Below are 17,789 nucleotides of genomic sequence, written 5' to 3'. Positions count from 1 at the left end.
ATCCAGCAAATCCGCCTCGAACGCAAATTTACCGAAAATTTTCCAAATTACAAACCACGGTCCCTGTTACACTACAGCAAAGTTTTCGTCTTTTATCTCTTCAGGTTAAGACTTGATGATTTTTTACAGTGAGAACGGCACAATTGGAAAGTTTCATTTTTCACCGTGAGACGAGTTTAAAAAATTCCAACAATCTCAAATGTAAATATCTTGATTTCGTTACAGGGTGGCAAGGTTTTCAGCTTTGATCTCTTCAGGTTTGTAACAGACGGTTTTTAGAGTCAGAACTGCACACTTACGAAATATCAATTTTCACCATAAAGCGAGTGAAAAAATTCCAGCAAATCGACTGAAAATTGGCGTATTTATACAACAAAGTTTCCCTGATCAAGTGGCAAAGCTTCCATCTTTGGTTGGATCTCAGGTTTGGACTTGACGATTTTTTACAGTCAGATCTGCATGATTGAGAATCGTAACGTCGTTTGCACCGTTGGGCTAATGAAAAATCCCCCAGATCAGTTTCAAATGCAAATATACTGTAAATTATAATATTTGTAAGGCAAACTCTTTGCTATCGGGTGACAAAATTTCGACTTTTCATCTTTTCAGGTTTGGATTTGACGATTTTTTTGTCAGATTTGATTCAATTTAAAAAATTGTCTTGTCAGATTTGATTCAATTTAAAAAAAAAAAATCCGTAAATTCAGGTTTTTTCCGTAAATGGACTGGAGCCAATAAATATAAATTCTAAGTTCTTGTGACGAGTTCTAGTGAAAATTTACAGCGGATTTTCATAAGAAATTTTCACATAATTTTCAAATCTGACCCTTACAATCAACTCGCTGTTTCTATATAAAAAATCATTTAAAAATGGGCAACTTTCAGAAGGCTTTGTCCGGTTTCATCATAATTTTGCTGATTTATCTACTGAGCCCTTAGTAATACGCCATGAAATGTTCATACTTCGATCGACTTTGGCTCGCGTTTGGCAGTTATCCATCCTCAAAGCCGCATTTTGTAGAATTGAGACCAACTTCTTGGAAATGGATCCTTTCGAAACTTCGTTTTTAATTAACGCGAAAAGTGAATTCAGGGAAACAAGCTCTGCATAATCGCAAGTCACGCATTTAGCTATTGATGGGCAAAATTTGAAACTCCAATCTCTTGTGGGTTGGAAGTTACGAATTGTTCAAGCTATAGCTGCACATTGAAGAAGGATCAGATTGGATTTAATTTACTTTAATATAAATTTAAGTAGAAATTCTCATTATGTATCCGTTGTAAGAGCGTCGAGCAATTCCATTCATATGAGCAATTAGACGAGTTAATCACGTATTTTATTACTGTATGATTTGAGCGTGTCGATAATAGCCGAGCAATCATCCACATAAGTAACATGTAAAGTGGAACAAGGTCGGAAATCGCCATCGAAACTCTCAATAATCATCTCTTGAAAACAAACAGCAAAAAAAGGTAAAATTCAGTATCTGCAATTATCAACGTGAATCGGTTCCTGCTGCAATAGAAAGTAAAGTGAATGGAAGAGAGCATGATTAACACGAAGGAGAAAAGGTTAAAAGTCGCATCGTTGTTGAACCGTGGATTATCTGCGTAATAATTTCAATATTTGACCTAAAATGCAATCTCATTTACAGCAGGATGTTTAACGTGGAATTGAGACTGAAAGTGAATGTCGGTTCCATCCTTAGCTAAAATGCTTTGGTTTGAACGAATGCGCCTCGAAAGCTCTGGAACATTGTTAATGTTCGTCATTTCGTACACAAAATTACCACTTGCTTGGCTCAAAATCGGTCGGTTTTGCATCCACTTCTTCTTTCTCAGATTAAGTTCAACAAATCCACTGATTTTTTGGCTTCTTGGCATTTTTCAATGATTAGATTCAAAGAAACAGTTGCTCAGTAGATGTTGCACAATAAAGTTAGTGTGCTTTCATTAGGCGAATGAAAGAAAAAGAAAAACGCCATTTTAATAATCTGCTTTATTCACTAATAAACAAGCTCAGATAATCTTAGTTTAACTAACATAACGGTAACTCAATACGATGCATCAGGAATACATCAGGTAATCATGTTGATTTGCAAAAGAAACAGACCTTAAGGGGGGTGAAACGTGCGACTCGAGCGTAGCTCCGTTGCTTTTGCAAAAAATAAGTACAACTACGTAGTATTTATCGGATTTACAATTAATTAATGAATGTGGTATATTTTGCTGTAAATTGAATGATTTTCTGCTGAAATTCCACTAACGAACAAAATTTTGTCCATACAACAACTGTCCACATTTCGTCAAAATACACTACATATCACGTTCAGTAAATTTGACCAAAAAATGTACAAAAATCCTAAAAAAATTCACCGAAATAATAAATACGAAAGGGAATTATCTATAATTTACAACAAACAAAAAATAATAATAATAATAATAAAGAAAAAACAAACGTACAGTTTTATTTAAAAACCTTACAGGAACAACGTTTTGTACACATACTTGGTTGCACTGGTAACTTTTACGTACAAAATTGGCATTCATACGATTAGTATACAACAATTATATGGACATTGTTTTGACACCGATACAATAAATAATATAAGCAGATATATACAAAACAAATGTACAAACAGCTATGTAAAAACCTTAAAAAGACATCGTTTTCTTTGTATCAATATTGGGCAGTGACGTTTCCAACTAATATAACTCTTACGCGCGGAATATAAAAATACAAAAGTTTATAATAATCTACCGAAAAAATGCATTCCGATTCATCGATTGGAACTCGGTTTGGCCGGAAATTGACGCCAATTGCATAAAATATTCAAATTTCCAGGTTTTGGTAAAAAAATTAGTTTTTGGAGCTTAAATAGAAAATAATTGGTTTTACTCATGGTCTGCTAGTTTCTGGCGTTAAATAGGTGCTTTTTCTGTTCTTTATTGACTAGGCAATAGAAAGGCGTGAAAGAATTCTTAAGGGATGGCACTGCACTTCGCTAATTAGAAAGGCCTCAATAAAATTGTTAAAAGCGAACAGTCTAGAACTGAAAAATTGGCGAAGCTAAAGAAGCTCACACGATTTTCTTGCAATTCTCCACTTCGTGCATTCAGGATATTGCAAACACAGTCTGGGGTTATTTTTTTACGGTTGTTGTGTTAGTCCAAACGGCTCACGAGCAATGTAAAGTCAAGTGTGATCCTGAAGTGGATTGAAAAGCTGAAATTTCCGAGATTAGATTGGAATACGAAAGGCTCGTGAACTTTTGTCGGGCAAGACACCGAAAACAAACAGCATTAACAACAAGATAGAAAATTATGGTTGAAACGCGAACATTTCAAACAATGACGAATGAAACAAAAGTGTGTTTTTGAAAATACTTTCTAACTAACTTTCGAAATGAATAAAATCTGATTGCTGGGAGCTGTTTGATTGCTGTTTGAAGCGCTTTTTAGTTCATTTTTTTTACTATTTGTCCGAATTTTTTCCAATAATTAGAAATTGCAGATAAAGTTTCTACACGGCGGAAAATAAAACTTTGTCGCATTTTTTTGGGAGAACAGAGTTCATACCTCAAAACCGGCTTTGAATTTTTAGTAATTTTATGAAATATTTAAAAATTCGTATCAGATAGTTAAAAATACATTTTCTGATTTTTCCATAGTTTGCATTTGAAAATCGACCCTCGAATCGCTGCAGAAAATAAAATTTTTCAATGTTTGCAGCATCTGTTTGGCGCGCTGATTTTATTTGTAAAATTTTGCGGTTTTTTTAATTTGCGAAAATTTTCCAAGAAAAGATGCGAGCGCTAAAGGGATGCAGTAATAATTGAATGATCACGGATGCAAGCGGTTGAAGCGATTCCAGGAGCAGATTTTCACCAGTAAACCTTAAAAAAACTAGAAAATTTATTATGCAGTTTATACAGCTGAAGTTTTCACCTTTTTGAGAAAAACATTCGTTTAAGGAAATTTTCAATTGTCGACTTTTTCGCAGAGTTTTAAAGTGCTAAAAAATGCACATTTTTGGTGCTTGCGAAACAAACGTTTAAAAATTGCGTTGATGACCAACGAAAATTATAAGTTTATAGCTCGATTTTAACAGTTTGGATCACTGATGTTTGCAATGTCTAGTTAGAAGTTACGTTAGTGTCTGTTCAAGTTACGTCAAGTTCAAGTCCAACGAAAATGTATTTTCAATCGATTTTGTATGCAGAGTGATCTAGAAAAATGAATTTTTGATTTTGCAGTGTTACACCTTTGTCTCTTAGACCGATTTTCAAAATCCAGAGCTTTTTTTAAAGCTGAAACGTCACAGACAAAAACTCAATATATGTGCAAATTTCCGTTAAAAGTGACCCTAATCAGAGCTGGCACCGAAATCTGGGATTATAATCCATTTTTAAGTAAAGAAAATTCACTTTCAAACAACTTTGGTATTGAAATCCACATAATTTTTGTGTCTAACTGGGAGCATGCGAAACGTTCAGACACTTTGCGTTGTTTCATTTTCCATCCTGTAGAAAATTCGTCTGACTTTCTGGAATTTTGCAAATCCACTGACGGGAAAAAAGATGATTGGACTAGATAAGGCTTGAAAAATAAATCAAAGCGGTTGCAGCAATTAATTATTATTCTCTTCCAAAGTTGGACCAAATTCGGCCGTGCATAAACCGATGTTCTGTTGAGCAAAAAATGTTTATATTTTGCTTCATTTGCAAACAGATTAACGGTATCTTAACATTCCAAAAACTTGTCTCAAAACCTACTTATGATAGTGTGAACACGACTGTAGATTACTAAGGCCAAAGGTAAAAAAAACCTCTTTTTACAATTTTTTTTTCAAAATATATTCTTTCCTGTAAGTTTTACAGTATTTGAATTTATTACGAATATTGTAGCCGATTAAATTGTCTACAACTTTTGTTTCAAAATTTTGTTCATACGCTAAACCGTTTTAGAGATAGAGGGCGGAGAAGCGTGCAGTGTTTAACTATGTACAGGGTCATTGATTGAACTTTGGCCACCCCGTTTTAACATATAATTTAAAAATTAGAGAAAAACGTTTAATACAAAAGTTGTCGATATCAACGTCTAGTTTATTTTAAGATAGTACCAATTGATGAAGTATAATCAATAACTCTGTACATAGTAGGCCTGGAAAACACTGTGTTGAGCTGCGCTATTGAGTTGTTGCCACTCCCTGAGTTAACGAGCTATAACTCATTGGTTCATGAGTTATAAGTGATTTATTAAAGCTTTACGAGACCCGCCGAGACTGGAATTTTCACATCTAAAAAGGGTCATTGACATTTTTTCTGATTAAGTTTTTACTACTTTTGTTCAAACAACTAAAAAAAAGTAAACTCGATTTTCCCAGCAACAGAACTGAGTCCAAAGACAGTCGACGAGTTTTCTTGTAAAATCGATCTCTTAATTTTTTTGCTGAAAAGATTCAGTTTTCCAGTATTTTACAGTAAAACGTTAGGAAAAACGCGGTTTTTCTGTTTAGAGACAGTGCTGTTTAGAAATATTGACCTAAAAGTGAAGAAACTCCAGTTTCCAAGAGTTTTCCAAGTAAATAATTATAAACTTTTTTTTTAAATATATATTTTCGAAAAAAGGCCAATAATTATTATGGTTTTGTCCATAATTCGAAGCTGCAAACAGTTTTCCAAAAATGTTTTCAAAGCTGTTAAGGAGGCGAATGTTCCAATAAAATGTATTTTTTATTTTTTCACAGAAAACACCTGAAGATTGTCAGTATTTCAACTAAACAATAATGCGATTTTTGCGTAGAAAAAATTGCTTAATAGAAACTTTGTTAAAACTGGAATGATCTGAAAACTTAAAGGAACTTTAAAAACCTTCAGAGTGATGAGGGCGGCGAATTTTCCAAATAATTTTTGGTAAACTTTTGCTCTCTGGTCGTTTTTCCAAGATAATCCTAATTACTTTCGGTAAAAAACTGAAAAAAATTATTGGGGTTTTGTGTCAAATTGGAAGCTGAAAAGGGTCTTCTAAAGTTCCTTGCAAACCGATGAATGAGGCGAATTTTCAAGCAAATATAATTTTGTCATTTTTGGCCTCATTATTGTAAGAAAATCAGAAAAAAATGTTTTTTTTTGCGTTTTCGATTAAAAGCTTTTAGTTTTGTGATTTGGAATTTATTTTAGTTCTTGTCCCGAATTCGACGATGAAAAAGTTTTTGTAAAATTTTTACAAACTTGTAAATTTACCTTGTATTTTTTCACGTAAAAGAACTCCAGATCGTCAGAACTTTTAAGTGACGCTTTACAAAACAGAGCGTTTTTGAGTAGAAAGTAAAGAAAAAAAATCAGTCAAAACAAAAAAACAAAATTTTTTCAACAAACTTCAGTCTTCTCACTCAAACTCAGTCACTCAAACAGTCTTCAGAGGTATGGAGGTGACGCAATTTCCAAATAATCTTTCGCGTATTTTGTTCGTTTTTTGATAGAAAATTATTTGAATTTTGTCCAAAATTCGAAGCTGGAAAGGGATTTCAAAACTTTTTACAAAGCGACGAAAGATTGGGAATTTATTTCATAATTTTTTGCTGAAAAGACCTTAAGATTGTCAGCATTTTTAAGTGAAACTTTAGAATATTGGGCATTTAGAAGAAAGAGTGCATTGGCTAAAACTGGAAAATTCTGAAATTTTGAAGAAGTTTTAAAAATATTATTAACAAATGGCCCACATGGCAAACCATTTGCGTAGCACTGCCCAACTCCTAAAAATTCACTGAGTTACCCAGGCCTAGTACATAGTTAAACACTGCGCGCACTCCGCCCTCTATCTTTAAAACGGTTTCACGTATAAAAAAAATTCTGTACGAAAAATTGTAGAGAATTGAATCCACCACAATATTCATAATAAATTTAAATACCGTAAAACTTATCGGAATCGAAACATTTGCAAGAAATGCGTAAACCTAAAGAAAAGAAAAGACTACAGTCGCGTTCACACTATCATAAGTAGGTTTTGAAACAAGTTTTAGGATGTTAAAATAAAGGTTTACACGAGTTTGCAGCTTGTTATCTTGAATGCCGAGATTGTTACCCTATTTTGACTGATATGACTGGACTATCAATCCAAATGCTTTAAGTCCTTTAAGATAAAATGCCGGGAAATTTGCAATTTCCTCAGTCAAAATCAAAATCTCAATGTTCAAATTCCGTTAGCGGCCGAAGTTGTTGCCCTTAAGAGACGAAACTGCTTAAAGCACAAGGGAGACTAATACTTAGTGAACCTTTTAGTTTAAATTCCTAAAAATGGATTTTCAGTAAAAGTTTTGAACAAGACAACACAAAAGTGTTTGAAACCAAGGAATAATACTCATCCCTTCCTGCTCGCATTTTATACAAATACTCCAAACCAAACTCCAATCCATCAATTTCCTACCTAAAACAAACGAAAGCAATTCAACCATCCTAACTAACTTCATTATTCATAAATATATAGTCAATCGAGTTGTCCATATAATTTTGATAATATCTCCTTCATTTATTCCTACAATTACTTTATATATTTTCATGTAAATATATATGCTTATAAGGTAATTTTCGATGTAAGACCAATGGCATTGTAGCTTTACAATGAGATTTCTTTCGATTTCTGGGTATAGAATCAACTAGTCAGAGATTGGGGCAGTGAACGGTGAAAATCAGACTTTGAGTGTGGCAGTGTTTGAGTAATTTAATATTGATTGGATGAGGCGCGAAAGCTGGACATTGTGTGATGTAACTTAATCGTAAAAATGGTAAGCTAGCCGACTACAATGCCATTTCTCACATAAACAAGGCAACTTACTCAGACTTATGTAACGGAAATCCGCAGATAACCTTCGCGTCAAAAGGAATTTCCTTATTTTTTTACCCAGCTTAATGCGAGAGTTCGCAATCGAGCAGGGTCTTGCCGGTAAGTCATTTAGGCAAGCTTCTATTGACTCCTTGCGAAACGGAAACAGTTTAAGAATACAACCGGGCTTTCAAAGGGAGACCTTGCTCAAAACCAACACCTTTGAAGAATTTTTCTCGCCAAGAAAACTCAATGAAAATATTCATAGATGCCGATTAAAATCGACTGGCAATGCGCTTTTGTACTTCATGGATTCAGATGTCTGATACGCGGGGTTTTTTAATGCATTATACAAAGTACTATTGCTGAGCCAACAATCGGGATTCTTGGCCACCCTGATTTGATAACTCGGTAAAGTTTAATCGGAATTGCGTGGGGAAAACGAAAAATTCTTCAAAGTTAAACTAGGGTAAGTCAAGTGCATGAGAATGCAAGTCTTTACAAATGGGTCCAATTGCGAGCGCCCACTTACACTAAATGATCGGAACGTAAATTTCCCACCATAAAACCGCTCAAAACAACACAGGTGGAGTGTGGCAGGAAATCTACAGCCGCAGGAGATGCTAGCATGAAATGACAACAAGGGTCATATACTGATTAGAATCGAACATCGATACGAATAGAAAAAAATATTTTCATAACATACATATATCCGGCAGTTTTTTCCCATCTGAAATAGTTATAAACGATTTTTTTATTTATGTACATTATCGACGTTTACGGTCTTTTTTCATCAGTTTCGAATTAATTCACCTAAAACGCAGCAGCAGAGGCGCACTACTACCGTTGAATCGCGGAATTTAGTAAAAAAGGAACGTAGAACATCTTACTTTCTAAAAGTAGGGATGCTGCAGACTGTATCTGAAAAATAAAACATTTAATCAGCTTAAACGATCAGGCAAACTCTCCGAACGACTTACCTCTGGTAATCTAACTAGTAAGTCTTGAAATCTGGTCGCTTGTTGGGGATACATGTGCTGAGTGTAGACACGCAGGCAGGTCATGTAACGCTCATGGATGGTATCCAATTCACCAGTACTTGCACCACTTGCAGGTTTTGCTGCAGAATAAGAAAACAAAAATTTTTAAACTTCAAGTTTCCAACAGTCCATTTAAACCAAATTTTGCCTTAAAAGTGTTCGAAAGCGCATTTTTTCGAACTTATGGCGCTTTCGAGCCCCATCAAGGTGGTTTAACATTATTTTGACAAATGAACGAATTGCTGACAGTGACAGTCAGTTTTGAAAGCTTTCAAAAGTGTCAAATTCCAAAAAACCGTCACAGCTGGTTTGACACAGACAGCAAATTTTTTGTAGATTCCTCGAACTATCCACCATTTCCAGGCGGTTATTTTGCATTCAAAATGCCAAGAAATCGAATTTTCAAACTTTATCAAAGCCGCTCTGCTTTATTTTGACATTCATTAGGCATTTTTGACGGTGGAAGTCGAATTGCAAGCCTTTCTCGACCTACAACCACCAAAAACAGCCATGGCTACTTTGGCACATTTGCAATTCCAAAAGCTAATGTTTAGTAGATTCCACAAACAATCCACCATTTCAAGTCGTTTCTTTTGCATATAAATTGCACTTTTCAAACTCCATCAAGGCGGATCTGGATTATGTTGACGTTTATTTGACAATTTTGATAGTGGCAATAGAATTTTAAACAATTCTTGACCTGTCAAATATTAAAAGCTAATTTCCAGAAGATTCCTCAAACCATCCACCATTTAAAGGCGTTTCTTTTGCATATAAAATGACAATAAATCCACTTTTCGAAATCCGTCAAGCCGGCTCTCGATTATTTTGACTTTTATTTGACATTTTTGATAGTGGCAATATAATTTTAAAGATTTCTTGACCTGTCAAATATCAAAAGCTAATTTCCAGTAGATTCCTCAAACCATCCACCATTTAAAAGCGTTTCTTTTGCACATAAAATGACAATAAATCCACTTTTCGAAACCCGTCAAGGCGGCTCTCGATTATTTTGACGGTTATTTGACATATTTGATAGTGGCAATAGAATTTTAAACATTTCTTAACCCGTCAAATATCAAAAGCTAGTTTCCAGTAGATTCCTCAGACCCTCCACCATTTAAAGGCGTTTCTTTTCCATTTAAAATGCCAATAAATCCACTTTTCCAATTTCATCATGGCGGCTCTCGATTATTTTGACGTTTATTTGTCAAGTAACAATCGGTTTTCAACCTTTGCGGATCCCTCAAACATCAAAAGACATCTTGGCTTTCTTGACATATTTGCAATGCCAAAAGCCAATTTTTAGTAGATTCCTCGAACGATCCACCATTTCAAGCCGATTATTTACCATTTAAAATGCCACGAAATCGACTTTCAAACTCAATGAACGAGGCGTTGCATTCTTTTGACGATTGTTTGACATCATTATATGTGTCAATAGGTTTTCAAACTTTTCCGAAGCTGTCCAACAGCATTGCAATAGTGTCTTGTAAGCTGTGTATCCAAAACTCACATTTGAAAGTAGTTTCTTCGAGCCATGCACCATCTTGAGCCGTTTAATTTGCACTTAAAATGTGAAAAAATAGAATTTGTAAGCGACAACAAAGCGAATTTGCATTATTTTGACATTTTTTTCGTGTTTTAGACAGCGATAGGAGGTGTTGACAGTTTTCCCGATGCTATCAAACATCTGTCAATTATTTTGCATGTCATGAACGCAGAAATGACGTTTTAAATATTTTTTTTTATATACATTTCAACCACTTGAACGGCTTCTCCGTCACATTGTGAATGTTAAAAATAAATGTTCCTTTGTTTCTTCCGATAATTGAAAGCCGCAAGACGTTTTGTCTTCCCTCAAGATGCAAGTAGATCATTTTTTCGAACCAGATTTGGCTTTACACAAAATTGACTTTTTTGACACTGACAGGCGGTTTTAAAAGCGTCCGATTGATGTTAAGAATCTGTCAACGGTATTGCACGGATTCTAAGGTTTTTGGTATATGGTATATGGTTATTGCATTAAAAAATACAATGTCAATGTTTCTGTTGAAACCTCAAAAGACTTCTAGGCTGTTTTGGCACGTCGTGGCATTAAAAATGCCAAACGTCAATTTTGTCACAATGTCAGCTCTCCAGGATATCTCAACTCTATAAAGGCGGTTTGCCTAGCTTTTAAGCTTATTTGACACTTTAGATAGTGACAAGCGGGTTTGACAGCATCTCTCAGCCCCTCAACCAACCTGCAACATTGCTGGAAAGTTTTCCTTATGAAAAAATCTATTTTCAAGGTTTGCACCTTGATGCACCTATATCGAAAGCCTTAAGGGTGCTATAGTAAAGTTGTCAATGCCAAATGTCAATTATCATTTGTTTCTTCTTCGGAACATTGAGGATTTCAAAACGCTTAGTGACATTACTTTGCTGTCAGGAGGGAAAATGAACGAAATTACCACATTAATTGTCACCTCGTACCTGTTTTGAGTGGTTTCCATTGTGTTTTAGGTGTTTCAGAACCAGTAAAAAGGTTCCTCCATCTTTAAAGGTTTCAATATCGTATTATCAAACTGTCAATGTCAAATGTCATTTTTTCCAATAGCCTTTGAATGGTGTGTGTCGTCTTAAGATTTTGCTGTAGCTACTTGACGTTCAAGAATCAAATTAAAGGAATGCTGTCAATTTTTTAGCTATCTAAAAGCGGGTTTACCTATCTTTTAGGTGAATTTGACATTTGAGACAATGACAAGGAGCTCGAATGATTCACTGTCTGTTACGCAACTAGCAGTGTTACCGAAACGTTTTTAATGTCCTTCATGCGTTGTTGAACCCAGAAAAGACATTTGAAGGTTTGCAATGACTTATGTGACGCCCTAAAGGCTCTATAGATAGTGTCGCAATCAATGTCAAATATCAATTTTTATTTGCTTCAGAAAAACAGTTATCCTTTCAAGGCGCTGTTGCTTTCAGGAAATAAATCAACAGATTCCCCCTAGAAGTTTCCCTTAAAAGTTTTGCAAGTATAAAAATTTTTTTAGAAATTAATAACCCAGCAAAAATCTAGACGTTCATTTGTTGTCTACTTTGGTCCTTAATACGTGACGTCTTAACCAAATAGTCACGTCCTTTCAACGTCAATTTTTTGACGCTATAAATTCAATGATTGTTGTTTTTCGGGCACTTTTAGTTCCAAACCTATTTGTTCAACATGGTGCCAACTTCTAGAGGGCACGCTTAGTATGTTTTCTGAGTCTTTGAAGCATTTCACAATACTGTTGCCTCAGAACTCATGCATAATACTTCGAAACTGTTTCCATTTCCACTAAATCTCTTCGCTTTAGACCGAACCTAAGTTACGTAGTTTCAACGTCGATTCTCAGACGTTCTTGCAACGTTATACGTCTGTTTGGTTCAATTGTATGGACTTTGAACGTTCTTCAAGGACCAAGCGACTAAACTATCGAAGTGGCTTACCTTGGTTCAGCATGGTGATAACTTTAAGGCACACGTACTCCTCCATAGTGAGTTTGATCTGACGAAACATGAGCGTAACATGCGTAATCTTCTCAATCATCAGCCCCACGTCTTGGCGCAGCTGCTCTATCGTGATCTCTCGACCCATCATCGATGTGAGACAGTTCTGCAAGGTGCACAAATTCGTTTCCACCTGAAAACAAGGTAACTTCCATTCATTTTCCAGTTTTTTTTTCGTTGCACTGATGACTAAGCCATCATGTGCCAATGACAAGAATTTGCCAATGAAACCTTGCAATTAATTCCTGTGATTGTTAAGCCCCATAATTAATGAACATTATTCCCGGCACCACCCACATCGGCCGGCCATTTATGAGCAAAGTACCGTTCGATGCGTCGGTACCCGAAGACAAAAAAAGTGAAACTCCAAAGGTCGTGACGGTATCGCGGTCTAAGAATCGCAGCACTTTTACTTTCGAACCACGTCGTTGGACCCCCATTAGAAAACGGTACCATGGCGGATGGATCGACCGTCTATTACGTTTACGTAACGGTATGGTACTCTTGGTTTCCGTTGCGCAACGGTCCGATACTGTTAAATTGAGCAGTATCTAGACGCTTTTTATTTTTGGGGTCTGAGACACGTTTCCTTTCTTGGTAGGTACCACCCGAACACAGAGGCGGCTTAAAAGAGGTTCTTTTTTCGGGGGATTTTACTTTTTTCAACTGAAAAGGATTTCTGAATGCTTCGATAATATTCGACATTGTCGCGGAAGGCGGAAGTAAAACAAGATGTTAATAAGAAAACTTCCTTCTCGTACTCAAAGCCTCGTTTATCAAGAAAATGTCTTCAAAAGCTTTTTGCATGAGCAGTTTTCCACTGGAAATTTTGACTGTTTAAACAATTGTCCGCAAGGGCAAACAATGATTTCCGCCATTGATTATTAAGAAGGTGTTTACCTTTCAAATTATTTTTTGTGAGTGAGACAAGGCAAAACTCCCCAGTCGTGCATTAGACAGAGACCCAAACTAACTGAAAGTGCGCGAGTTGTAGTGTTTCTTGTCCTGTCTGTGGCATGCATTAGGCCACCTTCCTTCTCCCGTTCATCGCTGCGCACCTGTGACGCTTCAATAAGGGAGTTTGCATTTTTCTACAATAATCGTTCAGAAAAAGCCGCTCTAATTCTTCAGATTATGTTCACTATTTAATCAGCTAAACAAAAAACAAGTCGAAACAATTGAAGTACGATACTGTAAACGACAAATTAATTTGGAGAGTGGCAAACAAAGGAGAAAGTTCTTCTCGCACCTATGGAGGATGGGAAAGGAAACACCAAATTTACCAGATAGTTGCACAACGAAACTGTTTGCTACGTGAAAGGTCAAGATTGTCCAAATGGAAGCATTACACGTGCCCGAGCAAATTGCGGGTTTCTCTTTAATAGAAAAACCGCATCGGGCGGATGCGGAATCAGAAAAGTGGTACGATACATCAGAATATTTCGTAACGAAATAAACGAAGTCATTATAAAGGCATGAATAGACGACCCAATATAATGGGTGCATTTACCCGAGCGCTGTCCCAGGATGAACCCGTAACCCAGTTTCTCGTCGAAGGAACTTTACAACTTCCATTTTCCAATTACAGCAACGCTTTTCTAGCTGGCAAAGTCATTGAACTGGATCTTGGTCACGGAAATCCTTGATCTTATGGGGGGGTTTTAACGGAAATCGCAATTTCTCATACTCCAGGTGCTTAGCTGGGATCAGTTGGCAGCTTATTGAGGATACTTTGATTTAGCACATATATAAAGCCTCCAGTGTTTTCACGAACTTTTACGACATAAACGCAGAGGTTTTGAAACACGTCTACGTTTGACTGGGGATTTTTTTCGAATTATCTTGGAAGCTTACGGACGCAAAATTGACGCTTTTAATTAAGTGCACTGTCGCATTAAAAACTCCGCATTTTCCGAACTAAAGTCAGCAGCAACTTGAAATTTTCATTGTCTTCATAAATCAGTTGAGTCTAAAGATGCCAAAAGTTTTAATAACCGCTGGAAGTACAGAGTTTTGTCAGCTTAGCAACTATTGATCTCCTAATGAAACAGGCAGGAATTTTATATTTTTACTATATTTACAAGATTGCTGACACTAAAGATCCAAAAAAGTTTATTGCGGTAAATTCTGATTTCATCGAGCTTCCAAGTTTCGTCTTCACAAAGGACGGTTTTACGCAACTGCACTCTCTTCTTTAAAAAGTCGCATTTTTCAATCTAAAGCAGACAGGAATTTAAAATGATCACCATGTCTCGAAGATGCTTGACTCTACCGGTGTTGAAAGTGTCATAAAAACTACTCGAAATTCTTATTTTTTTAAACGCCAGCAAGCAGCTATCTGAAATTTTCACAGTTCTTAGCAGATTCTTGACTCTAAAGATTTTATAACTTTTGATAAAGTTTTATCAAAAGTTCAGTAAAACCTGGTTTTTGCTAGCTCAGCAAATATCGGTCTCATAACGGACGATTCTACCCACCTGCACGTTCTCTTAAAAAAAATTGCATAATTCAAAGTAAAGCAGGCAGAAATTTGAAATTCACACCATTTTAAGAAAATGGTTGACTCCAAATATTTCATCACCGCAAAATTTGATTTTTTCCAACAGACGGTTTTAATCAATTGTTTAAAAAATCGTATCTTAAAAATGGAGGCAGGTAGCAACTTGAAATTTTCAGTATATTTAGAAAGCACGTGGCGGTAAAACGCACAAAAGTTTCACAGAAATCCCAGGTAATTTTTATTTTTAGCAATTGAGCGAAATCAGTCTCCTAATGTTCGCTCTCACCCAACTATACTCCCTACATAAAAAATTTGCTTCTTCTAAACAAATTAAAACTGATATTATTAGAAACTACTTGACTGTGAAAACCTAGAAAGTCTTGTAAAAATCGATGCAGATCCTGATTTTTGCCAGTTTATCTTATCGGTCTCAAAATGGGCGCTTTTACCGAACTGCACTTTCTCCTCAAGATCATCGTGTCATTTAAACTGAAGCAGCCGGGAATTTAAAATTTTCACAATATTTCCAAGACACTTCGTTCTAAAGATTCTAAAAGTTGCGTAAAAACACTGGACAATTTGACATTGTCCATATTAGCAAATATCGGTCTTCTAATGGTCGCTTTTAACCAACTGCAGTTTATTCTTTAAAAAATCGCATCATCTGAACTGAAGCAGGTATCAACTTGAAATTGTCACCATATTAAGAACGCAGATGGCTGTAAACACCCAGAAAGTTTAAAAGAAATCGTCGGAAATTCCAAGTTTTTTCGATTGAACAAATATCGATCTCAGAATGGGCGCTTTTACCCAACTCACCCTCTCTTTAAAAAATCGTATACTGCAAACGCATATAGGCATTTGAAATTAAAACCATCCCTAGAAAATAGTTGACTCTAAGGATCCGAAAAGTTTCATAAAAATTACTGGGAATTCGGAATAACAAAAAAAGGTTTTCTCGTATATTCAAGCTCAGCAGATATTCTCCTAGGAGCGGCATTTAGTCAACTGGGAACGCTACTTAAAAAATTCTTAACTTCCAGACTAAGGTAACTTGACATCAGGAAACGTCACTGTTTTTAGAAGAAACACGACCCTAAAGATGGTCAAAGTTTCATAAAAATTGCAAAGAATCTTGATTTTTGCCAGCTTTCGAAAATCGATCCAGCTACCAACTGGGCGATCTCCGTAAAAAAATCGTAGCTTCCAAACTAAAGTTCCAGTTTTTATCAGATACTTGGATCTAAAAATGGTGAAAGTTCCATAAACATTCTAGTAAATCTTGCTTTTTTCTGGCTTAGCAAATATCTGTCGTTAAATTTACGCGTTTACCCAACTGAACTCTCTATTTAAAAAATTGTACAATTCCAACTAAAGCAGGCATTAATTCGATATTCACACCTTGTTTAGCAAACAGTCGATTCGGAGGATCTTGAAAGTTTCATAAAAAATATTTGCAAATTATGTTTTATTCGAGCTTGGCGATTATCCGTTTCATAATAGACGCTTTTATACAACTGCAGTCTTCTTTGTACAAAAATGCGGCAATTCCAACTGAGGCAGCCAGAAATTTAAAATTTTCACCAAATGTCGAAGATACTTAATTCTAACAATTCTGCAAAAAGTTTTCACAAAATTCTAGAAAAACTAGAAATTCTGATTTTTCCTTGCATAGCACATATCGGTCTCCTAATAGACGCTCTCACACAACTGCGCACCCTCCTTAAAAAATCACAACTTCTTCACTAAAGCAAATAAACATCAGGAAATTTCACTGTTTTTAGAAGAGACTTTACTCTAAAGATGGTGAAAGTTCCAAGAATATTGCAGAAAATTTTGATTTTTTCTTGCCTTGCAAATATCGGTCATCAAATGAACGCTTTTCCCAACTGCACATATTCAAAAAAATCGTGTAATTAAAACTAAAGCAGACAGGAACTTGCAATTTTTACGATATTTAGAACCCAGTCGACTCCGAAAATCTCCGAAAATTTTGATGTTTTTCAACATATATCGGATAACGGACTCATAATGGACGCTCTGACCCAACTACACTCTCTTCTGAAAAAAAATCGTACAGTCTAAACTAAAGTAAGCAGCAGTCTAAAATTTTCCCTATCTTTAGAAGACGCCGGAATCTAAAGATATAAAAAGTGTCATAAAAATCGCAGAAAATCCTGATTTTTTCCAGCTGTTTAAATATCGGTCGCATAATGAACGATTTTACCCACCTGCACTCTCTCTTTAAAAAAAATTGTATAATTCAAACTAAAGCAGGCATAAATTTTAAATTCACACCATTTTAAGAAAACAGTTGGTTGCAACTATGTTAAAAGTTTCATAAACATCATCACAAAGTTTGATTTTTTCTGGCTTAGCAAATATCGGTCTTCCAATACACGCTTTTAATCAACTGTGCTCTGTCCTTTGAAAAATCGTGTCTTGAAAATCAAAGCAGGTAGCAACTTGAAATTTTTGGAATCTTTAGAAAGCACTTGACGGTAAAACTCTAAAACGTAACTAAAAAAGTTTCAAAGAAATCCTAGTAAAGGTCTCCCAACCCAAGGCAAGGGACAAGTTGGTAATTTCAACATCGTTAGAAGATACTTCAGTCTACAAACTTGACAAGTTTTATACAAATTTTCGAAAATCCTGATTTTTTTCAGCTGAGCAATTATCGGTCTCATAATGTCGGCTTTAACCCAACTGCACGCTCTCCTTAAAAAAATCGTACCCTTCAATCCAAAGCAGTCAGGAACTTGAGTTACGTCCCATACTTAGATGACACTTGACTCTAAAGATCCTGAATGTTTCATAAAAATCAACGAACGTACTGGTTTTTGCACCAGTCTCATGGACGTGTTGCCTTTAAAAAATCGCAGCTTGCAAAC

General features: G+C 35.6%; 1 protein-coding gene across 3 annotated transcripts in view; it reads right to left on the bottom strand.

The window, feature by feature from the left end:
• Positions 1 to 7,562: 7,562 nt before the first annotated feature.
• LOC109535387 (hormone receptor 4) overlaps positions 7,563 to 17,789 on the bottom strand; it is a 52,325-nt gene continuing 42,098 nt past the window's right edge. For all 3 annotated transcript variants that reach the window (XM_048670234.1, XM_048670233.1, XM_048670235.1), the window contains 3 exons: positions 12,339 to 12,531; positions 8,805 to 8,944; positions 7,563 to 8,745 (listed from right to left, as the gene is read on the bottom strand). In XM_048670234.1, coding sequence (XP_048526191.1) covers positions 8,665 to 8,745; positions 8,805 to 8,944; positions 12,339 to 12,531 — 414 coding nt within the window. In that variant the 3' untranslated portion in view covers positions 7,563 to 8,664. The remainder of the gene's footprint in view (positions 8,746 to 8,804; positions 8,945 to 12,338; positions 12,532 to 17,789) is intronic.

This window comes from Dendroctonus ponderosae, unplaced genomic scaffold (assembly GCF_020466585.1).
Source record: "Dendroctonus ponderosae isolate FM_Combo_2020 unplaced genomic scaffold, Dpon_F_20191213v2 Dpon_F_20191213_1, whole genome shotgun sequence".
Lineage (NCBI taxonomy): Eukaryota > Metazoa > Arthropoda > Insecta > Coleoptera > Curculionidae > Dendroctonus > Dendroctonus ponderosae.
This window is presented reverse-complemented; position numbering and strand designations above follow the sequence as displayed.